Raw genomic sequence first — 18,038 nt, forward strand, 5'->3', positions numbered from 1 at the left:
AGCTTATATTTAGGGTCAAGGATGGCACTGTCCAGACACTTCCTCAGGTCTGTCCCATGCTCTCCCATCCACAACCCTCTACAAGCAGTCACCCTTCACTTACTCATTCGCTTGATCTGTCTGTTATGATGTATAAGTTACAAATAAATGACAGTTACAGCATTGATGACTTTTCCCATTTTCTGAGTGATAACCTAGACACTGCAACATATTTCATATGGTGTGTGCATCCAAACATGCTTACTCATGCAAAATTTATCTAACTGCTTCCTCCAGCTGAGGGAAAGCTGTAGGACAGGATTAATTAGCACAGCATGTGCGATCACTTTGTTTAAGGATTCCTTGTCTGTTTCCATGGTTACACCACAGGAAGCTACACATTCTTTCTTCTGAAAGTCAGCACTGCCTGTATTGGTGATCATCAGAACTTTTAATTTTAAAGACTGGAGCAAAAATAAAGTCAAAGGGTAATGAGAAAGAAAGCCAGGTGGGCACATAATATTTGCTCCCATTTTTGGCCTGAAAACCTACATGGATAGCTCCATGACAATCCTGTGAACTGTCTTTCTGACAGATAAAAAGGTCACTAAAAAGGCATCCCGCTGCTACAGCTCAATTCTTTACAGTAACAAGACAACAATGAGGCAATTGTTAGAAGTCAAGGCACATCACCTAATTGCCAAGCCTATCATAAACCCAACACAAATCCTCAACAAAATAATAGGTGAAAGGGCTATGCTATTTATGTTTTGCTTTGTATACTTTTCAATGCTGTAAATGCTACATACAATGTATATTCAAGATCAGTTAATGCCAATTAAATACTCCTTAACACACTTTAAACAATCTTTTGTCCACATAAATAAATGTGGTTAAAGGCGTGATTTTTTCTCTCCACACCTTCAACACCAGTTTACAAGATGACTAGTGATTCTAATCTGTGCTGATGAATGTAAACACAGAATGCAAGGGATACTCATTATCTAGTATTAATCAATTTAGAATGCTTGACATAAACCTTTGTGTACTATGTTTTCTACGTTTATGCAATAATTGATGCCTGTTACAGGAAAAGCTCAATCTACAATTATCTGAAACCCCTAGTGATCCAAAAGTCAACGGATATCCCCCCATGATCACAGACATGTAAGTCTACAGCTTAAAAACATTGATTACTTAAACATTTTAAATTGTTCCATCCTGTGTATGCATTCACAGGATCATAAAAGCAACCACCAGTTCTGACCTGCCTCAATCAGTGAATATATATTCCCAAATAACTTGATTTGTAAATACTCAGAAGAGGCTTTAGCATGCACTCTGTAAGTGGTGTTATACTGTAATGTAAGAAAAGAACGTACTATATCATATAATTCATGCATTTATTTTAAACTTTTTAATATGGATGATTTTAGGATACCTAAAAAAATGTTTTTTAGAACAGTTGGAATCTCACTGACAGACACCTGGGTAGCAAACTGTGAACAGCCAATGTTAGCTTTTGATTTAATACCCCAGGTTCTCAAGCAATGACTCCTATATCAGATTCAGAGACACATAAAGAATAAAGTGGGTGAGTTTTATTCCCAACATGATCTAGAAGTAATTCAAAAATCATCATTTCACCCACACCTGCATATTTTAAAATTAACTCATGGATTTGAGAGCTATCTACATGAGTTATCAGTAGTGTCTATTAGAAAGGCATTTCTGGCATTGCATTTTCAAACTATACCTTCGCAATATTTAGAAGGCTGTTATTGTAAAATACCTGTAGAACAGAGGTTCTGTATATGTGGCACTCAAGTAGTAGAGGACCTCTACCACTATGTGTTGTACCCTGCCTCAATCCAGAGGGAGAGGCGAGTAACAAATAAATTATTAATACTATTATCATTATTATTATTATTAATCTTATTGCGCTCTCTATTCTGAAGCAAGGACAAAGTTTATTTTGAATCTATTATGGGATATATCTGATAATCAAGTTAAAGTTATATATTTGTTTTCTCATGCTGACAAATTTGTGACAAACAGAGTTGGAAGATTTGCAATGGCTGCTCAAAAGTTGAGAAACCTTTATTAATAATGGGCTGCATAAACTTCAGGTGAGATGGATGAAGTTAATGAAAAGTGGTTTTGTTGGCCATGAATGTAATGTCTGCTCTAACACAGGTAACATACTGTTGGGGTGAATTTTCTCCACAGAGGAAAGAAAGGACTTTAAAGAGTTAAAATGCTTGGCAGATTTGTCTCTGGACTGCAGCAGGTGTTCAAACCGGAGCCTGGCAGTTTTGGCCTACATGCAAGACCTAGAGTAGAGACAATTGGTTAATTGAACCAAAGGAAAAAGTATTTAAGATGTCCCTGTTTAAAGGCATCTTGTTGTCATTTTGTGGTGACTGTTGTCACTGTTATTATCTTTGTACTGTCTGCTGCTGTTGGTGAAGTGTGCTGTATATATTGATGACCATATGTAAAGGAAAGTTTGTTTCAGTAAAGTTATTCTTACTGACAAAATCTGTGAGTATTGACTTTTCTTCAGTAAACCTCTCAAGTCAGAAACTTAGTGAATCCAGCTATCGCGTGTGCTATGCACTCTGCAAATTATTCAATTCCACGACACATACATGGTCTGGGATGCTTTTTTAATGAATTCTGGTTGGGATGCTAGCTGCAACCCCTTCTAGGAAAAGACAGCTTTACCATCATTATCCATGCCTTACTAACCTACACTAGTCTAATTTGGAATTCGCTCTACGTAAGATTTCGTTTGGCCACTACAATTTGTTCAAACAGCTATTGATTGGAATCCACTGCTCTGAGCACATGAATCCAGTGCTTAAAAATCTACATTGGCTTCCAGTTTGCTCCTCATTACTAATTACAACCTAAAAACCATTGATTTGGATAAAAACATTGCATTTTCCACACAATGTCACAGTATGTTTTTATAAACATCTGTTCCACTCTAAATATGTTCTCCCAGCTTTTTACTCTGGAAGTAGTATATTAAAAATATACAGGCAGAAAGTCTCTAACATTAAATCAACAACATCTGTCCTTAAAATATAAAACCACACATCATGGTACAGTGCTTAATACAAAAAAGCAATTCTACTTCAGTGGTCTTAATATTCCATCAACATTAATGTAAAACTGGAATCATTATGAATACAATATATATGCATTCAATTTAACAGCTGGCTGGTTTTCACTTTGCTTTCCTGTTTCCGACTTTTCATTTAATGAACCTTACTTTGTTGTCATGTAAATATTCTGTATGAAGATGACTTCAACTAATTCCATAACAAACATGCAAGTATGATGCTGTGAAAAGTTCCACCATAGCAAATTTATTATGATTAGTATTTCAAGATAACAGCAAAGACTTTAAAGAAATCTCTGAATTGGAAATAGTTGGTTAACTGCAAGATAAGAATTACAAAAAAATTACAAGCAGAAAATAAGGAGGACACATATGGCGGGGATGGAGATAAGTATCCTAATATAATGTGAAATAATATTCAAGACTATAAACAACAGAAGAGCAAATTTAGGAATAGTTATACTAAAATAAATAATCAAATCATTGTTAACTAGTTCTGCCAAGTGGCTCATCTAGTTCAATATGCTAAATAGTTTTAATCTGAATATGGAAAAGGTAGCAATTCTGTGAGGAATTAAGGTTTCTTATGCAAAAGCCAAGATCATATCATGACATATACCTCCCATTAAAAATGAAGGAAACAGGAAGAAGTGTCGCTGGGCTCAAAGACTGATATTTACAGAAAGACTAAGAATGCTATCTTGCTGGTATAATGCTTCCTTTAGGCTGTGATCCTATACACATTTACCTGCAAGTAAGTCTTTTTGAATTCAATTAAGCTTAGTTCTGAGTAAATAACTTTATATCTCTCCCACCACCTCCCAACCTTACAGGAGAAATAACCTCACAATGGATAGCTACCCTTTGCAACACTTTGCATCATTTAAATGGTACAGAATATATGGAGCAAATATCAAATTTCAACTAATTAAATCTATGAAATGTTAGCTTTGATTAAAAACAACAACAAAGTCTTCAAATCATACCCTTAAAATATTTTAAGGCATTAAGTGAAGGTAGACTTCATTTTCTATCAGATCCTGTTATATGCAGACAAAACCAAGAGCAGCCTTCCAGGGGAGACAGAGATATTGATCAATTACCTCCAATGTCTCTGTTGGTGATCATCCAGTATTGGGCAGGGGGTAGATTTTGTCTTCACTGCAAGTTTGTCCAAATGAGCGGTTCCACATAGGAATATACAGCAGTAATTCACTCACGTGGGCAAAGAAAATTATTAATTTTATTTTAGTTATTTTAATACTGCTTTCCAGGCAAATCTCAAAGTCGTTTACATCAAATGGGAGCCAGTGTGGTGTAGTGATTAGATTGATGGACTGGGACTGGGGAAACCTAGGTTCAAGTTCCCATTCAACCATGAAGCTCACTGGGCCCATGACGGACTCTCAGCCTAATCTATCTCACAGTGGTGTTGTGAGCATTAGGGGCCAGCAAGGGCAAGTTCAAAAGAGCCCAGCCCTGACCTTGCACTGCAGCTGTTAGAGTCGAACTGTGGTGGCAGCGGCTCCTTCTCCTAGGTGACCAGCCGCACTGACAAAAGTAAGTGCCGCAGCAGCCACCTGGGCCTGTCTGCAGGGCCATACCACTCCACTTCAAAATAAAACTTTTTTTAACCTTAGGTTTTGAGTAGCAACATTCTGATGTTTTAATTATTCCTAAAATATTTTTCTGGCTGCATTTTGTGTTGAAGAATTATACCACTATAACACCATAATGATATGATAATGCTTTTCAAAACACCACCACCAACACACATCAAAAAACCTCTTTCTGCTTACCTCCCTTTCTAGAGAACCTATTTTTGTATGATGGTATCATGGTGCTATAACATGATAATTCAGTAATCCTAATATTAAAAAAAAGATTTTTAAAAGAATTTTCCAAGTCACCACCAATTTGATGGAAACCAGAAAAAAACATTATTTAATGTTATAATAAAAGCAATATTTGATGTTATAATAAATGCGTGCAGTGCTGTGACAGGTTCACTTTTCTAATACAATACTACTCATGTCAAAATCTCACCCTTTATGGAAAAAAAATGGACTTTCTGCAGTCTGTGAGAAGACAGAAACACATATGGAAAATACAGAACAAAATTGATTGGATGGCGGTATCATGACAATGCTTCCCACAAGTGAGTGAATAAAGCATAGCAATTCCACATTATACCCCTAAAACTAGAGTTAGAGTTTTGAAAACTGGGATATTTAGACACACAGTAAATCAAGCTTGGATTCTGCATATATATTTTTGGCTGCTACTGAAAGAGAACCATTAACTAAATTCAAGTTATAATGGATGTAGAGCTTGTAATGGCAAAACAAAAACAAACAAAGAACTGATAAAGGTCTGTGACCACATTGTAGTACAGCACAGGCCAGACACAGAAACTCCTCAGGAAAAGGAAGTGCAAGTGGCAGCAGCCCTACTTCACAGCTTCCATCATTGGCAAAATACCTGACTCATAGCATATACCCATTTTGCAAACAATTGAGATGAGACAGGACAGCCCTTCTTTGAGCCACCAGAACAAGCAAACAGACCCTGGCTCGAGTTCAAAGAGCAAAGGGGGTGGTCTCCAACTTTGAAGAAGAGTTAGGGAACAGGACTGGTAACACAATCTATGGAATACAGAGAACTGTACAGAGAATTGAATACAGAGTAGGATGGCTAGGTCAGGCCTGAGAACCACCTTATCTCTGTAGAAGACCAGGTATGGTGAGTCAACACTGAGTATGTACAGCTCACTAGGATGGTGAGCCAACATGATGGCCACTAGGAATGCAGCTTTTAGAGGAAGGAGCTGAAGATTGCAAGTGGCCAAAGGTTCAAATGATTGCAACATTGTCCACTGAGGACCACTGAGAAATGCCATAATAGGATGAGACGCTTCCATGGCCAGGATGCATTGGAGAGACCCTTCATAAATTTCTTAGCCATAAATGGGTGAAAACTGAAATACCACTGATCAGGATATGTTCAGCAGATAGTGTGGCCAAAAACCTTCAATAAAGAACTGATAACCCTTCTGAATTTACCAGACTGGGGAAATGTAAAACATGCTACAATGGGCAAGTAACTGGATCAATGCTATGCAAAGACATGTCAGGGAAAATGGACCCACTTCACCAGATAAGATCATCTTGTCAAAAAATTCCTAGCAGCCTTGATTACTTTGGAGATTTCTGGTGGTAACTGCATCCACAGTGTTAACAGGTCTGGATGGCAGACATGGCCCTGGGGAGAAAGTATGGAAAATTTGGGAGCCAAATGTACATCTTCATGGTGGAACTTTCAGATTTACACTTGATCTACACTTGACCATCAAAAGCTATCTCTCAAATTACCCATGATCTTTCTTTAGTTCCAGTGCCTTGGAATGTAGTTTCACAATTGCAATTTTAGAATTTGCTTTCCACATATTTAGCTTCAGCATCTTCACGGGGAACCTTTATAAAAGTTTCAGAAAACTCTTTGTATGTTGGCTGTCCAGTGACATTTCTGTCACAAATATCATTTTTTTATCTTGTCACCCATTACAATGCTGTCAAACAGTTCTACAGATCCACAGACTTTTCTTTGAACACATTTTCAGAGTTTTGAAGCACATCAACAAAACTGGCTACATTACGCTCCGGCTGTTTTAAGAAAGCTTTTGTGTAGTAATAATACCTGCCATTTCTTTGCTTTGGGCAGCCAGAACAGCCACAGCAGATGCAATTAAGAAGTGTATCCAGACTGATGGAATCTTTGTCAGAACAATTAGACCACCATTTACTTTCATGCTGTTTTATATATGTTTGAGAGTATGATATTCTCCCTATAACACAGAAGGGCATAATGTTTTTATTAACAGCCCAATTACTTTGACAAAATTTAGCAAATAGCTCAGGACTTGATATTGGAATACTCTGCATCTCTGCCAGATTCAGGGGATAATGCATGCATAGTGATGTATATCAAGGGCAAAAACATAAAATAAAAAACACAAGGGCATCTAGGGAGGGCAGGTGCATCTAGACAGAACAGTTGCCAATTGCCTGTTCGCACTGCCTTTAAGAACAAACATAGGTCTACAGTACCTTGGGCTTGGTATGGGGGAAATATTTTTGAGAAAAAACATGCCCCAATATAGTACCACAAATTTCCCACAGAAAACCAATTGTTGAACATGTTTGCTCACAATTCAGTAATTACTGAATGGTAATCTACTGTTACTTTCTACTGTTAGTTTTACCCTACCCTGTGCCTGCTTACCCTACCCTGTACCTGTTTGCATTCTCTTCCCCTCCTTATTGTTTTACTATGATTTTATTAGATTGTAAGCCTATGCGGCAGGGTCTTGCTATTTACTGTTTTACTCTGTACAGCACCATGTACACTGATGGTGCTATATAAATAAATAAATAATAATAATAATAATAATCAAATATGTATTTGAGTAATTGACTCAAATATGTATTGATAATTAACTGAATAAATTAAAATATATAATTCTTATTGCCCTCTTCAATAGCAGTTATTGCCCTCTTCAACATAAAATGACAGCAATTTCATGTTCTACAAAACTGATTTCTTGTCAATTTTTTTTACCAAGGCTATTGTGGAGATGCTATTTATAAAGAAACGTTTCAAAAACATGGGGTCCTCTCCTTTTTGTACTTAGCATGTTAACAACCTAGTCCAAACTTATAAAACATAAAATTATGGTTAATTTGAGTCATGAAAGTTTGCTGTACAATCTATTGCCATTTTCTGGACAAGGGTATGACCATTTTGAATGTTCTCCTCCAGGTTCTACCGCAGTACTTACATCTGTTCAAGGTAAATTGGTTGAAAGCATTATGAAAGACAAAATTAGTAAGCATATAGAAGGGCAGGTCCTGCTGAAGATGGATCAACACGGCTTCCGCAAAGGCAAATCCTGCCTCACTAATCTTCTAGAATTCTTTGAGAGTGTCAACAAACATGTAGACTGGGGTGATTTGGTGGAATTATTTTCAACTTGTTCATAAACTATCTGGAATTAGGAGTGAGCAGTGAAGTGGCCAAGTTTGCCAATGACACCAAATTATTTAAGGTTGTTAAAACACAAAGGGATTGTTAAGAGCTCTAAAGGAGTCTCTCCAAGCTGGGAGACTAAGCATCAAAATGACAGATGCAGTTTAATGTAAGCAAGTGTAAGATGATGCATGTTGGGGCAAAAAATAACCAACTTCAAGTATAACCTGATGGGATTTGAGTTGGTGGTGACCGAACAAGAAAGAACTCTTGGGCTTGTGGTGGACAGCTTGATGAAAATGTCCACCCAGTGTGCGGCTGTTGTAAAGAAGGCAAACTCCATGTTAGGCATTATAAGAAAAGGAAGAGAATAAAACTATCAGGATCATGCTGCCTTTATACAAATCTATGGTGCAGCCACACTTAGAATACTGTGTAAAGTTCTGGTCACCACACCTATGTATGTATGTGTATGTATGTATGTATATATATATATATATATATATATATATATATATATATATATATATTATATAATAGAGCTGGAAAAAGTGCGGAAAAGGGCAACTAAAATGATTAAGGGGCTGGAGCATCTCCCTCTGGGGGAAGTTTACAACAGCTGGGATTGTTTGGCTTGGAAAAAAGGAGGCTAAGGGGAGACATGATAGAGGTGTATAAAATTATGCATGGTTTGGAAAATGTGGATAGGGAGACATTTTTCTCCCTCTCTCAAAATACTAGAACCCGCTGGGGTCATCCCATGAAGCTGATTAGATTCAGAACAAATAAAAGGAAGTACTTCTTCACCCAGCGCACAGTTAAATTATGGGATTCACTACCACAAGATGTAATGATGGCCACCAACTTGGATGGCTTTAAAGGGGGGGTTGGATAAATTCCTGGAGAAGGCTATCAATGGCTACTAGCCCTGATGGTTATGTGCTACCTTCAGTATCCAAGGTTGCTGGGGAACATGGGTAGGTGGGTGCTGTTGCACCATGTCCTGCTTGTTCATCCCTGGCCGATGGCTGGTTGGCCACTGTGTGAACAGAGTGCTGGACTAGATGGACCCTTGGTCTGATCCAGCATGGCACTTCTTATGTTCTTATGACAACAGATGAATTCTGAACCATGGTAGGACCAACTTCAAGGAAAACTACGTCCTAATATTGTACAACAAATTTCTACAGCATCTATAAATCTTACCAATTGTTCCTTGACAAAAAAGGGCTGTGTGACGATGCATGAGAATTCTTACCCAGAGAAAAAGTTTAAAAAAAACTTCTGGAAAGATTTATGAGCTGTATCCCTAACGTGCAGGTTTAATCTCAAATCTAGGCAGCAGAGGATCATTCATTTTTATGACTCCCAAGTATAAGTGTTTATGTGTAGCCCCTATTATTGAAACCATCGCCCATGCACATTTTATATATTCTAAGATTGGGGGTTAAAAATGCTGCCACTTACTCATCTTAATTTAAAAGACTAAAGGAAAACTAGCAGAATGTGTAACTTGTACAAAATCTACTCAAGTACTGAGCTTAAACTATGTGTGGTATCACAGAAATTCAACTCTTTCTAATCATTGCAGCATGGCCAACAATATTCTTTGGGTACAGTGCATGATTCACATCTCAATTTTGTACTGCTGTTTTGTAAACCCTTCCCCCCCCCCCAAGTGCCTGTGTATTATTTGCAGCCACAAACTGCTACTGAGCTTGGAGCCAAGGCCTAAAATAACTAGTATATAAAACTGACTCTTACAAAAGAAAATAAAGTACCAATTTCAAGCAGCGCCTACACAGCAGGCATCTGTGCTTGACAGTAATTGCACAATCCAAAATGCCGGCCAAGCTTCCAGTGTTTCCAGCTCTTTCTTTCTCATCTGAGTTTCTTTTCATCAGAATTCTATCAGCATGACAAGCTGTTGTTCCTATGCTTGACATGTCTAGAGAAGGAGCAACCAGGCCCAAGAGAGAAAAACCAGCAAGCCATTTATTAATCTAATGAAACAATGGAAAATGTAAGCTGCCTTCACGTTTTGGCTCACTTCATCCCAAAATACACATACACACACTGATAAAGCCAACATCATTCCGTGTCAGGAAAGCCAAATCCAACTACACCCCTGCCCAGTGGGATTCTTAGGTACACTGACATACTACAGTATGAGTGCCCTATATTCTGTATGTTTCTCGGAGGAAAACAGTTGGCTAATAGTTTATGGTTTTAAGTCCAGATTTGTATTCACTGGACCAAAAAGGGCTGTCAACAGATCTGATCTGTCATGTGAACTTTTGATCAAGTACAACATAAATCCCCAACCATTTTGGACCCTTGGGTACATTTGGATATATTCAAGAAAAAACCTAAGACCGCTACCACAAAATGGCTGCCATGTGTGGCTTGGCTGGTCAAAAAAAGGCTGCTATGAGAAGTGTGACTATTCAAAGGAAAAATAACTTGCCAAAGAAGGGTACACGTGTACATGAGAGAAAGTTCTCTGATGGTTACTGTACTTAATGTAACAAATACATATAATGTATTTGTTACATTATATACATCACATCTGGGATTGAGACAAAAAATCATTTATTTTCTTTGTATCCCACCTTTTTACAAAAAAAAAAAGGCACTCAAGGCAAATTCCTCTGCTCGGAAGCCTGATCATTCCTATTCCCCAAAAGAGCTCTAAAGAGGTTTTCAATTCCCTCTTCATTTCAATGTGATCCAAAATAACACATTATCCAAACACACACACACACACCACTGGGAGCTTTAAATCTACAATCAAATAAAGAAACTGATAAAAAAAAATAGGTCAAAGGACGTTAATTCTGATGCTCAAGTTTCATTGTGTGATTGATAATTTAAAACACAAGGACTGTATTTGTTGGGTACAGCTAGCACATTTTGCTAAGAGAAAATAATAATAATAATAATAATAATAATAATAATAATAATAATAATAATAATAGTAGTAGTATTTGTTACCCGCGTCTCCCTCTGGATCGAGGCGGGGTACAACACAAATAAAAACACCATAAAATACATACAACTAATTCAAACTTTTAAAACCAGTGCATCATTAAAAGCAGCACACCATTAAAAAAAGGCATCTTAAAATTCAACTGGGCAGGCCTGCCGGAAGAGATCAGTCTTTACGGCGTTCTTAAATTCTGGAAGACTGTTAAGTTGACGAATCTCTCCCGGCAAGCCATTCCAAAACTGGGAGCAACAGAAGAAAAGGTCCTCTGGGTAATAGTTGTCAGCCTTGTTTTTGTTGGCTGTAGTAAATTCTTCCCATATATATATATATATATATATATATATATGAATATATATTAAGTTCACACTCAGACAAGTTTTATTTACTTCTCATTCAATTGTATCACAGTGAGAATGCCTGGCATATTTTAATAGCCTCTAGAATTTCAAATTGCTTTGCAATAAAAAGGACAATAACACTTGTCTTAGGCAGGATCTACACTACTGCTTTATAACAGTATTGAAGTGCAGTGACAACTGTTGCAGGCCGTGACACATTCTATAGACCACTTTCAAAGTGTTATATCTTGCTTCGTGTAGATCTGTGGAGTAGCATTTATTGCAGATGTGTCTACTGCATACTGCCTTAAAATCAATTTCTTAAGCTTTATCAATTTTTAATTTTATTTAAAAATCTAGTCTGCGTCTCAGTGCTTTTGATAGGTAAATCCCTCTTCATAAATGCTCTTTTAGAATTCTGCAATAAAACCCATTGTAATAAAAGCAGCTGTGGCCTGTTCTTTCACTTTCAAGAGTTATGGGTAGAGTGGGTTATTACCCATACTTGAAAAGCCATCAGCTGCAACACAATGTGCCGGCAAATAAAGAACTTTCCCCTCTAGCATGTTTACCCAAGAACAATAATTTTCCAAAAGATCTAGCTCTGTGTATTTGATATCTTAGCCCAGAGGAGGTGAAGTATGCCAGACATGAAGTATGCCTGACACTGAATTAAAAACAGGGGTTATACTGTTGACATTTGGAAACCAAATCTGAAGGTCTTCTCCTTTGAGACTGAAAGGTCTTTTTCATATTTATTACACTGGAAAGGCAAGCCTTCTCAAAAAGAAAAGTAGATTCCTTGTTGGCATTCTAAATGTACATAAATAAAATCAACCACCTACACTTACATTTCTATTTGTATGTAATCATAATCTCTATAGAAATCAGTATACAGATTTTCTTGCTTTTATTAAACAATTCAAAAGAGGGAGGGAGGGAGAGAGAGAGAGAAAGAGAGAGAACCCAACACTCTATTGGCAGTATGAATATAGTGTTGCTGGAAAAGACTAGTCCCCACAATGAAGAGATGACCAAGCCACATAGTATATATGCTTAAAATGCTTTGTTGTTTTCCCAATGGAATGGATACCGAAATTTATATAACTCTAATCTCATAACTTTACAGAAAAAGGTTAATATCTATCTGCTATAACATATTATTTCCTTCAACCTAAAACCTGTGGTCATACTGGGATATATTCAAACATTTCCCCAAGTATTGAGTTGGGTTAAATATAGAAGGGTTTTCTATCTTTCAAATTACTTTTATCATTTACTAGGATATGAACTATTTACTTTCTACCTGTTTCATTTTATCTACCATTATGGTGGCCGTAGTGCATTTGTGACTAAGATGAAAATTGCTGAAACAATCTCCCAACATTTCCCACATCGTTATAAAGTAAATCTTGTAATTAATTGTTTTCCTACCAAAATCTGCCAGCTTCAATTCCCCTGTGTCACTGATCAGAAGGTTTTGGGGTTTCAGGTCCCTGTGCAAAATGTAACGCTGGTGGATGTACGAAAGTCCTCGAAGCAATTGAAATAAAAATAACTGGAAAAAAGGGGAAAACATTATCTTTATTAATACTTGTATGTAGTGCCTTGGCTTCCTAAACAAAAAACAGGGTGTTTGCATATGGGTGAAACAGTTCCTTACAGCCTCACCACAGATATGATTTAAAAACCAGAATATTTGAACAATGAACATGTAAGAAAATAAGAAACATTTAATTCACTGTTCCCAGTTGCATTTACCTGCTTTAACAATCCACATTAACTACAAACAGAAGATTCAATCCTGATGATGCCACAATTATATTCTGTTTACCCATATGGCCTTAGAGATTAGATGGTAGCCTGAAGACAGATGTGTATCTTCACTAATTATAGGAAACAACAGCATATGAGAGGGGAGGGAAGTACATGAATACTGCAGAGACAAAGAAAAAACTAAGAAGGAAGTGAAAAGGGAAATAAACAATATATAAACACCCAAAGGCTGTTTATTCTCAAATACTTTACACAAGAGTTTTTTTTAAAAAAAAAAAAAACACTGCAAAATGTTACCAAAGCAGGCTTTCTTTACTGATGCACAATACTTTTCAAGCGAAGCAGACTATTGGATTAGATATGTTCTAAGTAGAGAACATATCCAGAAACTCAATGTGCACTTTATATTTTATTAGAACTTCAGGTCTCATACGAAAACACTTGTCAGAAAACTGCAAATATTAGTCCTGCATGCTGGTAAAAATGCTATTATTGCTCAGTGCTGATTTCACAAGGGTTAGTTCAGAAAGCCAGTTCTTAAGGCAGTAGTAAATCTCCTGGAAAATAGTTTTAACATTAGTATTACAAGGCAAGAGAAATTTTAATTTATGTAGTATAACAGATATCAGCAACATGAGAAATTCTAGTTTACCCAGCAGTTGATCTATTTGCAAACAGTAATGCCCTCTTGTTTGTGTGGGAGTATCAGATCATTAAAAATTCTCAGAATCAATATACTGACATGAAATACTTCCTAATTAGCTACGCACCCAGCACCTGTATGAAATTGTGAAATCTGATTATGGAAGAGAATAAAGGGTGACATGAAAGTACAGAAATGTCATGTTACTGAAGCTGAAGAGATTTAATTAAATTTCCTTTCTCCTCTGTGTGCACACACAATATTAAAAAAGCAGCATCTACCAAGGCTAACAAGATACTAAGGATATACAAGCGCCATGAGTAAAACAAGTGAATTAAAGGGAAATAATCTAAACCCCCACCATGAGACAGCAATTTTGTTGCAGCTATTTTGAAAAGATGGCACAAAATTAGATATTATAAATCTTTAAATTTAGATTATATGTTATAAAAAATACTTTACTAACAAAACCTCCCAGCCAGGGAATAGGGCACACAGTCCTTACAGTACCTGACCAGGGACTGTTGAAACCACTACTTCTACACAGCAGCATCCCTGAAGCAGATTTAATGGTACACCCCGGCAATTCCTGAATCCAAGATATGAGTGGGGCTCACTTGGGTTGAGAACAAGTGGGTCATATGCATAGCGCTCTTTAATGCCGCACAGACTGGTCCCAACTTTTTAAAAGGATGCATACTGAGAGTTGTATGATACCTAGGATACTTCCAGATTAAGCTTTTACTGTGTCATCGCCATGCTCATTCATAGAATTTTACAGGGGGTGCAGATATTGTCTTTCATTCTTAACCCTTTCATGTTTTTCCCACTGAGTCCTTCATCTTTTTTTCTTACCATGGGAAATCCACCAAGAAGAAAAAGAATAGTCACACAAAGATTGGTAGTGCTAGGAGACTTCTGCGAGCCAAAAGAATATCCAGTTTGCTGGAATACTATGACCGAACATTTATATAGCACAAATATTGTACAATATTATATTATGTGCTATACAGAAAACAGAGTTGACATTGGCATAACTTCAAACAACACAGTACCGTACAGAGTTGGCCACTTGATGAAGCCAACCCTAACATGGGTTCTGTGTCCCCCGTGTTAATATTAACTACAATGCAGTGAAGTTTATGTTGTTGCCAAATTTGAATTTCATTCAACGCTTCATCCAGTTTCACTGGGGGAGTGGCGCTGTGGGTGGGATGGGGAGAGCTGAATGTGAAGCGGCCTGGTTTGTTCCTTGCTCTGTGCTGTCATCGCTGACAAAACTCAGGTAAGCTGAGGTGAACTCAAGTGAAGCATAGCTGACACACCTATATAATATGATCTCCAAATTGTCATCATAGAAGGTACAATTGTTTGATAAGGATGATGGCAAAGGGAAGGTCACTATGCCCCTATGCTCAAAATAATCTAGCTGAGTTTTGCTGAAAAACTCTGGTGATAATAGCCAGGGCGTCCCACAGAGCAGAGATAGGAAAAGGAAGATGGAAGGCATTCTAGAGAAGGAAACATACATGACCAATTCCTTAATTCACAAAGAAGGCTACATTTCTACCAAGGATTTTAAATCATTCCCTAGAAATATTTCCTAGTGAGGCAAATACTGTGTGCATGACCCTGGAGCAGGTCTTGTAGATGCAGCAAGATTTGATTAAACACATAGACATATATTTCAGTTTCCTCCCGTTCCATCTCCCAGCCATTCTGTCAAAAAGGAAGAGGCAGTGTTAGCATCCAGTAGATTTAAAGAACCTGCAAGATACTGGCTGCTTTCTCTGCTCACGCAATAGGGAAAACTGGGGGAAGCCTCCTGGGGGAAGCCCACTCTTCTTCATTAATGATCAGCCCTTGGCCTTCATTACCTGAAGATGTTAATCTTAGCCTTTTGGTACTGTTTTTTCCAATTTCAAAGCTACACTTACAAATGCATGCTTGCTTTACTACTGTGTAAACTCAAGGGCCACTTCAAATATAATTGGCCATAGCTTCCAACATGGGCAGTACTTTAATGTAGCAAAAAGCATTCAAATCATTACTGCACATGTGATGATAGGTACCTGATCTGTGGAAGCCATGACTGTATACATCTTCACAGCAATGTATGCTACATGCACATGCAGTAAAATATGTATGGCGCCCTACATGTCTGTCTGTGCACAGTTTATGTGTTATTTCTTCTCTTCACTAACTATTTCCATATAGGGAGTTAACTACATTTGATACATCTCTGAGAAGGCAGAGGAAACATAGCTAGAGCATGTTAGAATGAAATTTCAAGCCCTAAATGGGTTTTTTTTGGGGGGGGGAGTAGCATTTGTAGAAACAGCTTCAGTCCCTCAAAAAGTGACCTACAATAATAATCACTATCTGAAGCAGGATAGGTGGGCAGCTCAAGGTAAAAGAATGATACAAGAATTTGCCTTGATAACTTATTTAAAATCTTTAAAAGAACAACAAACAAAGATAGTCTGATGGTTTAGGGTATTAGCACCATTCCATCTATATGAAGCATTCGGGAAGCTGCAGAAAGCATTACCTCAATTGTGTCAAGTCCTACAACAGGGGAAATAGAACCATATTCAGATAATGTTCATGTTGTAGCTTTTGAAAATATAATCTTAGAATCAAGCTATTCAGTATTCCTTCAAGGACAAGTCCTTCTTTAAAACCATCCAAATTAAGTGTTTAAAAAACTGCATTTGATAGCGACACAAAAAGCATGCTTTGGCTGTTTTGCCTTGACAACTGCACTTTAACTGAGGTACTGCTGTCCAATAATGAGTCTTGGGGGGATGGTGCCATATGAAGGTCAAACCAATTTAGAGGTTTATGGAGTGTGATATCAATGTGTTAACAATGATTAAAATGTAAGGGCAAACACATTAAAACCAACAATTTCTTCAATAAAGACACATTAGCTCTCTCAGCAAGAACTAGATTCTTTCCACTATCCCCTCAGATTACATATTGCAGACGGATTGAAATATCTCGTGCTTATGTCAGCTGTTGTCTCAGGACCTAGTAGTGTATTGTTACCTGTCTTTAGCCATTTTTAGTTTTAATTTTTTTCAAAGCTTAAAGATTTTATATTATGTTTTTATTATGTTGCATTTTAGGTTTTAATTTTTGTGAACCACCCTGAGAGGTTTGGATATTGGATTGTATGGAAATGAAATAAATGAATGAAATGAATGGTTTAGACGAGTTTACAGCAGCCTTTAAATCCCACTCATTGCACTTATAATTAGTTCAGAATTAAAGGGGACAGAAAATGGGAAAAGTGATATGGGAACCTAGGTTTTAGCAGCATATTATTTTACTTCTGCCACAGGAGATTTATTATTTACAACCCTTATATACCACTCCACATCTAGACAGATTACAGAGCTATGAACAATAAAAAGATAAACAGATAAAAGAATATTTTTTAAAAAACAGAATACTGATTAAAAAAAACATGGCTGGTCAGTCAAGGAAGGCTTCCTGAAATAAAGATATTTTCAGGAGGCATTGGAAACAAAAGTGCTGGCGCCTGCCGGACCTCCAGAGGAAGGGAGTTCCATAGAAACAGGGCCAACACACTGAAGGCTCTTCTCTGGGTGGACTCTGTGGCATCACCACCCTTTGTCAGACTACCTTTACCCTCTATTATGCTGCCACCACCCTCTTCCTTTTAAGAGGGAACTTCAAACTTCTTTGTGTATGAGTGTGTATATCACCAACCTTTGTCTTTCTTCCTTTGTGGTTTTTTTTTACCCTTTTATTTTCAACAAATCAGATAAAGAAAGGTGTGGTTTAATGTAACAAAACAACATTGAAAACTTTATTTACAAGAATAAGGATGTTTTAATACAACTTAAGTTTCATGGTGCTGAAATTAATGTTCTATTGTTTTATTAATTCTAATGTCCTAATATTTTACTAATTAATGTTTTATTAAATATATCTCCCATCACCTCTCAGAGAAATCTAACTCCACCCCCCCAAGTCTAAAGACCCAATTCCCTAATCCTACCCCTCTGACAGTCAGTCCTTAGTTAATTCCCAAAGGAAAAAACAATGTGTTATTCTCTCGCTGTCTCAACTGAAAATGAAACAACCAATCAGAAGACACAATTCGAGCAGCTAAATATTCTAACTCCC

The 18,038-nt window shown here is 37.1% G+C and overlaps 1 protein-coding gene across 3 annotated transcripts in view; it reads right to left on the reverse strand.

Moving 5' to 3' along the window:
- The window catches only part of CDK14 (cyclin dependent kinase 14), a 273,801-nt gene that overhangs the window by 118,521 nt on the left and 137,242 nt on the right, over nucleotides 1-18,038 (reverse strand). For all 3 annotated transcript variants that reach the window (XM_063127120.1, XM_063127135.1, XM_063127127.1), the window contains one exon: nucleotides 12,896-13,019. In XM_063127120.1, coding sequence (XP_062983190.1) covers nucleotides 12,896-13,019 — 124 coding nt within the window. The remainder of the gene's footprint in view (nucleotides 1-12,895; nucleotides 13,020-18,038) is intronic.

This window comes from Elgaria multicarinata, chromosome 1 (genome assembly GCF_023053635.1).
Source record: "Elgaria multicarinata webbii isolate HBS135686 ecotype San Diego chromosome 1, rElgMul1.1.pri, whole genome shotgun sequence".
Lineage (NCBI taxonomy): Eukaryota > Metazoa > Chordata > Lepidosauria > Squamata > Anguidae > Elgaria > Elgaria multicarinata.